This window comes from Lygodium microphyllum, chromosome 15 (genome assembly GCF_053477565.2).
Source record: "Lygodium microphyllum isolate KBCC chromosome 15, Lygodium_microphyllum_v1.1.10, whole genome shotgun sequence".
Taxonomy (NCBI): domain Eukaryota; kingdom Viridiplantae; phylum Streptophyta; class Polypodiopsida; order Schizaeales; family Lygodiaceae; genus Lygodium; species Lygodium microphyllum.
In genome coordinates this window covers 68256664-68265561 of record NC_141149.1, presented here as the reverse complement: position 1 = coordinate 68265561, position 8898 = coordinate 68256664, and the positions used below count along the sequence as shown (strand labels likewise).

General features: G+C 37.6%; 1 protein-coding gene across 1 annotated transcript; it reads left to right on the top strand.

The window, feature by feature from the left end:
- Nucleotides 1–1041: 1041 nt before the first annotated feature.
- On the top strand, nt 1042–4473 carry LOC148024647 (GDSL esterase/lipase ENOD8-like). Its single transcript, XM_087694282.1, has 5 exons — nt 1042–1552; nt 1888–2070; nt 2582–2727; nt 3521–3785; nt 4123–4473. The coding sequence occupies exons 1-5, from the start codon at nt 1147–1149 to the stop codon at nt 4380–4382; spliced, it is 1260 nt and encodes a 419-aa protein (XP_087550408.1). The 5' UTR covers nt 1042–1146; the 3' UTR covers nt 4383–4473.
- The last annotated feature ends 4425 nt before the right edge of the window (nt 4474–8898 follow it).

Sequence of the window (8898 nt, the reverse complement as noted above, 5' to 3'; positions counted from 1 at the left end):
TATAAAGCTTTGATAAGATGAAGGAATGTGTCACAAACCTACCATTAAGCATCCCAAATTCTTTTAGGCTAGTTACATAGCAAGCGAGGGATGGCCATAGTGCTAGTTATTAGCTAGTCATCAAAGTAGGGGGTTGATCATGCACCCTTTGTTGCACAATGGAGAGAACATGAACTATTATATACTTGCTAAATTGGCAAACTCCTTGTGCGCTTTACAGAGTAATGGGCAATGGTAGATTATTTGCATGTGGCCAATCATAAAATTATATATTTTAAACATTTTTTCCGTTTTTGCAAAGCGTGTCCCTTTTTGTGTAAAGATATTGTGCCCATATCCTTGCCTATTGTCTAAAAATTCATTTTCACATTTTGGGCAGGAATTGGTTATTCATCTTACATTATGGGTACCAAAGATTGTTGACATACAAGATTCTTGTCTAACTACCCTTTAGAGCAGTGCCATGCATAAGTTGATTGACTTGTGCATACGTTGTAAGTTTGGTTAATTGATGAGCTCATGGGAAAACATGAATGATGATGTTGCATCAATGACAGTAGAGAGAGAGGAGGAAAGGGTCCATTGTGACAAAGGCGTTGGCCACTAGGTCCCATGGGGGGTTACCAAAACACAGATGTAGTATGTTCATTCTGAGAAAAACTATCTCAACTTTGCCGAGCTCCGAGAAAGGCATCGTTGCTTGGCACAAATGCTCATGCAAGTTGAAGTCTCACCTCCACAAACTTATTCATTTTCACTTAGGTGACTCGCACCTCTCAGATTCTAGAGTCACCCTTGCAAGTTCTAGTGGAATGGCCACTGGGAATTTGGCAGGCCCTCGAGAGAGGGGAACAGTCACGTGTTGAAAAGGGAACGGGGACAAAGGCTACAGGGGTGAATTATTGGGGAGGTTAAGGTTCTTTTGAGAGGGGATTTGGGGCCTATACTTATTAAAGAGGGCGTCGTGAGCCCACCACCACGAGAATCGCACCTGCAAGTTAGAGAGAGTGTGTGTGAGAGAGACACACATAAAATATGGTCTCCAAGACGAATTAAAAGATGGTGAAACCGCTGATGGACTCCGAGAGGTTAAGCTGAGGGGCTCTCTCTCTCTGTCTGTCTGTCTCTCTCGGTGCGCATGCAGCCATGGAGCTGTCTCGGCCTGTCCCTCTCCTCCTCCTCCTGCTGCTGTTGTTCCTCTGCACATGTTCGATGGTTTGCCTGCATTCCGTGGAAGGTCGTGCAGATCCGGCAGCTTCCTCGTCTTCTGCTTTCTTCAGCAATATTATTGTGGCCCAGGATTCCCGAACATCAAGCAGAGCCGAGGCGGCGGCGGCGGCGGCGGCTGGTGGTGGTGGTGGTAGTAATGCTGGGGCGGGGGGCAGTTGCCAGCCCCTGATGTTTGTGTTCGGGGCGTCCATGTGGGACACGGGGGAGTTCTCGTCCGCAATGCCTTTCTCGACGCGAGCGGACTTCGTGCCTTACGGCGTCGACTACTTCTCCAGGCCCGCTGGCCGATGGAGCAACGGCCGTGTCATCACAGACTTCATCAGTAATACTACCTCTCTCTCTCTCTCTCTCTCTCTGTGTGTCTGTGTCTGTGTACGGCACATATAATGCAGAGCTTATTTGCACAGCACACACCAGCTTCGCTCATGGTCCAGGCCATCCATGCCCCCCCTTTCATGAGCTTGAGAGGGAAGCTTTAATGGAGGTCTCGTCATTTACACATTCAGGCTCCTGTGCGTGCTCATAAATCTAGCATGCCTTTTGGCCCATGTGGTGGTTTCATGAGTCTATTCACCAAATTGAAGCGATTATAATCGCAGTGTTTGTCACTCCGTCCAACTATAAACAATGCCATGTTTGTGCGGGCTATGTTGACAGGTCAAGGCCTTGGCTATGGTCTATTGAACCCCTATCTGAGGAGTGTTGCCGCAAATTTCACCTTTGGAGCTAACTTTGCCTCAGCTGGGTCTACAGCAAGGGACAGCGACGAGTTGTTCCCCCTAAGCGTGCAAGTCAATCAATTCATTGATTTTCTTAACGAACTAAACCAATCAAGCGAAGGTACCATTTTAATGAACATTATTAATAGCTCCTAATGCCTTGATGCATTTTGAAGTATCGAACATGATCATCATTACAACACTTTCATCAATGCTAGAATGTTGTTCAATCATTTCATATTCCTTGAGCAAATTGTCAACCATGCATTCATCAGTTCATAAGTCCATGCACTCATGAGTTTATTAGTTGCAGTATGGAGATGACATCTATGCAAAAAGAAGTACAATGATATATTGTCTTGGTGTCACTTGTTCTTTACTCAACGTCCTTGACTACAAGCTTATGTTAGACCGACCCAGTAGCAAGGTTTGACAGGTTCACGATTTGAGGCTTCTTGCAAGCAAGCCATGGGATGCAAAAAAAATGCAAATGCTACTTATTGTCTCTAATACTACTATAACAACTAGGAACTTCTTTTTGTGCAAATGGCCATATTCATTTTAAATGTCTTTATCCTTCTCAACATCCTACAAGGTAGTTGTACCATCTAACAAATGATTTTGTGTGGCAGGTTATTCATCACAACAATTGAATGAAGCCATTTTCTTTTTCGAAAATGGCAACAATGATTATGTTTATCAATTTGAAAATACAACGGATTTTGATGTGCCAACTTTTGTGACTAGTGTTTTGAATGCAATGGAGGATGGATTTAGGGTAATGTTGTCTAAAACTATATACCCTAGACCATGAAACTAGACATAGTAGGTACATAAGTAGAAGTGGTGCTAGTTATTTATTGCCTTGCATTTGCTATATCTTTATTGTATTGATAAATTCATGCTATCATTTTCCTCTATAACTATTAAGAGGTAAGAATGTCACAACTCATATCTTAGCTTATGAGAAGATTAGGAGGTACACAAACAAAAGTGATACTAGTTGTTTGTCACATTTCATTTGCCATAGCTTGCTTCTATTGGTAAATTATTGCTCTCATCTTTCCTTAGAACTATTGAAAAATTACAATGCAAGTAAACCTTAAGATTTAACTATTAAAACTTAATTTCTAAATTTTTTTTGGCAAACACTTTCACATGGCAACTAAAACTCAAGATTTAACTATTAAAACTTAACTTCTAATTTTTTTTTGGCAAACACTTTTACATATGTAGTGTTGTATAACATACACTTTAATCAATGATCAAATGTATAGGTGCATGTATATGTATAACTACTATATACATAGATTTACAAGAAATTTGAAGAAGGGGATAAAGCAATGGAAAAATTTGGAAAGCATCATGAGCACCTTACCATGTACTTCTAAGATCCTTTATAGGACATTTTAAAAACACTATGCATCCACACATGTAACCATAAACTAATCAAATAACTTTGAAGGTATTACATATGTTGAAAAACTTTAAACTACGAGGACAAGAGTTAAACAACAATAATGCTAGGAATCCAAAATAGTATCCTTGATGACTTTTCTCTTTGCTTCTAGGAATTGTACAACCTTGGGGCAAGAAATTTTGTGGTTATGGGTCTTACTCCTCTTGGATGTACACCTGTGTACATTGTTCGATACCCCAATCTTGAGGCAGACGAATATGGATGTAGAATCCTTCTCAATTATATTATGGAGTTCCACAATGAACAACTACAAGTACTTCTTACAAATCTATCAAGTGAGTTTTCAGATGCAAATTGGGTCTACTTTGATGCCTATGGTATCCTCATAGATGGCTACCACAACCCTTCAAACTATGGTAAGTATACATGTTAACATTTGTTAAGAGACTCTTTGTCTCTTTCATTGTTTCTCTATTTCTCTATTCCATTATTTGATTGAAAGTTTGCAATACTCTTACCATTGGTCAAAAGATTTAATTTGTAGTATGCATTTATGTATGTAATCACAAGTTAGCAAGCTTAGCTAACACTTCTGTGTATTACTGTTTGGGATTGGAGTATTTTTCAATGGCAATCTAATTGTATATTTTTTTACTAAATCATCATGTTCTTAGTTATATTATTGGCATTAGTAATATTTATAAATTTTAGATCTTATAAATAGAATTGATCTCATTGACATCCAATGGGCAGGTGTGTTATATCCTTTTTCAGCATGTTGTGGTGCTGGAGGAGTGCACAACTTCGTAGATGAAATTCAATGTGGTTCAAGCGGATACATAAATGGAACCTTTGTGGAGGCAACTGCTTGTAGCGACCCATCCCAATATATCATTTGGGATAGTATACATTTTGTAGAAAGTTTTGCAAGGTATATTGCAAAGGGAATTTTAACAAGTAGTCACCTTCGACCTACATTTGACATCACAAGCACATGCTTTAGTGTTGCATAGTTGAGTATAACTTCAAAACATTCATACCAATTTTGTGAACTAGATCTATTATATTGTTGCAAAGAAGAGAGAAATTTACTTATTTAAGGCATGTCAACTTCATTATCACAAGGAAATGCTTGCACTATCACATGATAGTATGCTTTGTGCTATCATGGATAACTTGGTATTGTAAGATGTAATTGCGTACAACTTAGATTGCTGTAATGTGAATGATTCTTTTTAAGCTACACATGCTTTTAATAGAATGTTTCACATATGTAATAAGTAGACCTATTTTAAAGTCTACAATCTTAGTACACATGGTGTAAGGTAAAAGACCATGTAATTGATATATTCAAGATTGAGTCTATTTTAATGCCATGTGAATCTTACTACTGTCCTTGTATGTATTGCTTTCGTGCTTTATGTGATTGAAAGACATAATGGTTATGAATTAGGACCTAACTACATGTGGATGCATTGCCCAAGGCTCATTGGCATGTCACTAAACATGCATGTCACATGTTGCAATAGTAGTCTATAATGTGATGATGGTGAGGCATTGAGGAGTGAGGAACATGGTTCAATTATAGTTAACCTATGTCTACAATGTGATGATGATGAGGCATTGAAGAGTGAGGAGTATGGTTCAATTATTGTTAAATTAATGTCATTGCACTACTATTAGTCTATAATGTGATGATGGTGAGGCATTGAGGAGTGAGGAGTATGGTTCAATTATTGTTAACCAATGCCATTGCAAGTAAGAAACTTTTTTACTTTATGTAAGCTTAGTACTATTGCAAAGTGGCGTGAAGGAAAGTGAAGGTTGCACTTTAGAACCTTGCTACATGTGGATGTATTGCCCAAGGCTCATTTGCATGTCACTAAATCACGAGGGATTTACTAGTAGTAATAAGAAGACGTCACCTACATGTAAGAAATATATGAAAATATCCCTTATCTACCCCCTATTTATGGGACCTTACCTTATAGAATGTACCTTCCTTCCCTTAAATAACCCTCTCCCTTACACTCGCATGGTACCATACGGTAAACCCTAGTGGACCCCCTGGGTACTAAATGTGCATGTCACATGTTACAATAATAGTCTATAATGTGATGATGGTGAGGCATTGAGGAGTGAGGAACATGGTTCAATTATAGTTAACCAATGTCATTGCAAGTAAAACTTTGTTGCAAAGTGGCATTGAGGGAAGTGAAGGTTGTACTTCCTAAAAGGTATTGATTTAGATGCACAAAAGAAGGAAGATGGCACAAGATATGGAGACTCAATCCATTTCATCTTTATTTTCATTTTTCTTCGACTTTTATTCTACATTGCACACTAATTGAGTATCTTTCAAAGTGGATGGAAACTTTGACTTTCAAGACACTTTACATATAGTCTTTCTTTATTTCATACAAGCATAGGCTATGATATAACCTATTACTTATTTCTCAACACTCCCCCTCTAGCTCAGAATGAGCTTGCAAACAAAGTACTCCAAGCGCACTTCTAATATACTTGAAGTTATCTTTACCTAATGCTTTGATAAAGATATTTGCAATTTGGTCATTGGTTTTGATAAGTATGAAGTCTATCTCTCCATCCACAACATTCTCTCTGGTGAAACGATAGTGCATTTCATTAAGCTTTGTTCTTGCATGATAGACTAGGTTTGCAATTTGGTCATTGGTCTTGATAAAGATATTTGCAATTTGGTCATTGGTTTTGATATGTATGAAGTCTATCTCTCCATCCATGACTTTCTCTCTTGGTGAAACGATAGTGCATTTCATTATGCTTTGTTCTTGCATGATAGACTAGGTTTTTTCGTAAGTATGATGCTATTGATGTTATCACAATACATGATAACTCAACTGTCTATCTCAATTCTCATGTCACATAGAAGTAGTCTTAGCCAGATTTGCTCACATGCTACCAATGCTATTCCTCTATACTACACTTTAGTGCTTGATAAAGCTAATGTGGGCTGCTTCTTGTTGCTCCAACTCACCATGGCTAAACTGAATGAAAAAGTATAATCTCTGAGAGATCTTCTATCCATAAGACTTCCTAGCTAGTTTGCATTTATATATCCAATTCATTCTTTGTTAGCTCTTTGTGTTTACAACAATTGTAAGCAACCTCTTCCTCTCCTCTTCCTTTGCTTGTGCTGCTCCACATCATTTTGACATGACTTTCATGGACCACTAAATCATAGTTTCCAAGAAACTAGTTTCACGAGATTAGAAAACTCACTTCATATCTAAGCATTTCATACTTATGAAATGCTTGTTTTATAGTTTTTAAAAGAACTACCCTAAAGTATGTGTTTGAGCATTTGTAATAAACATTTATCATGGACATGTGGATATGGATTCTCATTAATGAATTGATTGCATAGATTTTGTTCTAGTTGCTATCAATTCATGCTTGATTCCTTTGTCATAGAATAAGCCATAACTTAGTGTCTTCTTCACATAACTCAACACTCTCTTTACTACATCCAAGTGTGACTTGCATGATGAATTAGCTTATCACTCCAACTATGTAGCTCAAATCTAGTTTTGTTATGATTAACTAGATTAAGCTACCAACCATCTTTCTAAAAATGGTAATATCCTCAACATACTATCCATCATCAACCATGTTTATGTTTTGGTCCAATGGTATGTCAACTAGCTTACATGTAGTCATCCCATACTTCTCCAAGATTTCCAAGGAATATTACCTTTGCACCAACCAAATTCCATGTGGTGTGTCAATTACTTCAATTCTTAGAAAATGCCTCAACAATCCAAGATCTTTGATATCAAACTCCTTGTGCAAACCATGCTTCACTTCACCAATCTCTCTTTCAAGAGTACATGTTATGATAAGATTATCAACATGAATAGCAACAACCACCATTCTATTCTCAGTATGTCTAACATACACAGAGTCATCAACCATGCTTTGCTGAAATCCCTTGCTACATAGAAACCTGCTGATCCTTTCACACCAATCTCTAGGTTCTTCTTTAACCCATATAGTGCCTTCCTTAGCTTGCATACATAATACAAATACTTAGGTACACATACCATTCTAATTGTTCCATATATACTTCCTCTTTCAAAGCTCCATTCAAGAAATCATCCTAAACATCCATTTGGTATAAATTCTAGCCATAAATTGAAGGAAAGAGTCAAAGGGGAGATTTAAGGGTAGGAAAGGCAGAAGGAAAAGGATAGGCAAGTTGAGGCACTCTGTGGGAGAAAGCGAAGGTCACCCCCTAACTACAGTAATCTTTGTAACAAGGCTAAATGCCCCCTCATAATTCAATCCATATGTTTATGCATAATCCTTTGCAAGCAGCCTTTCTTTATATCTTTCCAATGAGCCATCTGGCTTGCATTCGATCTTATAAACCCACTTGTAGCCAATTTCTTTCTTGCCATAAGGTAACTAAGTGCTGAGTCTTGTTCTTGTTCAAATCATCCATTACTACATCCATTGTGTCTCTCCAATCCTTACTTTCAACTGCTTCATCAAAGCAAGTAGGCTCCACAAGCTGCACATAAGATACCATGTACGCATAATGTATTTTCTTAAAGCCACTTATGTCAACTTGTCATTTGGATGTCTTACTCTTTTGGATCTTCTCAATTGAGTTTCACCAGATCATCAAAGCAAGTAGGCTCCACAAGCTGCACATAAGATACCATGTACGCATAATGTATTTTCTTAAAGCCACTTATGTCAACTTGTCATTTGGATGCCTTGCTCTTTTGGATCTTCTCAATTGAGTTGCACCAGATTGTGTCTCAATTATTCTTTTTTTCTCCCCAAAGAAACATTAAGTTGTATTAAAAGAGAGGAAAATATACAAAGTTGGACTTTATATAGAAAGTCCCTTCTTATATAAAATTGAATACTAAACTATTTATTTCATGTGATTTAGATTTTCATATATCAACTTTTTCAAATTTGATGCTATGATGCTTGAAGTTTCATCGCATCCAAAATCTCTTGATAGTGTCTATCAAAAATCTCACGGAATATTTATTCTTGCTTTTCCATCTTGAGTCTTCTTGCTTGGTCCATGATGAAATTCTTGAGATCCCTGTCCTCCACTTCTACTTCCTCCATTGCTTTTCCTTTTGTCTCAACCATTCTTGCATATGGTGGTACATAGTTCCCTGCAATTTTTATGCCTGGAGTTCTAACATGATGTATCTGAAACTCATCATCCATAAACTCATCTTCTGAACTCTCACCCATAGGCTTCTTCCCTTTTGCTATTTCTACCCTCTTTTGTGTATCTTTCAACCTGTCACCCTATAACTTCCATTGCTTTCTTCATTGTCTTAAGGACCAAAAAGATATTCAATATGCTAATTTATTTGAGTATTGTTTGCTGAAATGTTCTTCCCAAAAGCGTCATCATCATTGCTCTTATAAGCATCCATTTCAATTGTAGCTTTAGGCCTATATCATGACTCATATTCACTAAACCTTATATCACTACTTATGTAGACCTCTCTAGTG

What these genes read in the sequence shown, in the direction of transcription:
- LOC148024647 (XM_087694282.1), top strand. Translation starts at nt 1,147, where the DNA reads ATGGAGCTGTCTCGGCCTGTCCCTCTCCTCCTCCTCCTGCTGCTGTTG. An exon ending in TGTCATCACAGACTTCATCA is followed by an intron (nt 1,553 to 1,887) that starts GTAATACTACCT and finishes CTATGTTGACAG; the next exon opens with GTCAAGGCCTTGGCTATGGT. An exon ending in CCACAACCCTTCAAACTATG is followed by an intron (nt 3,786 to 4,122) that starts GTAAGTATACAT and finishes TCCAATGGGCAG; the next exon opens with GTGTGTTATATCCTTTTTCA.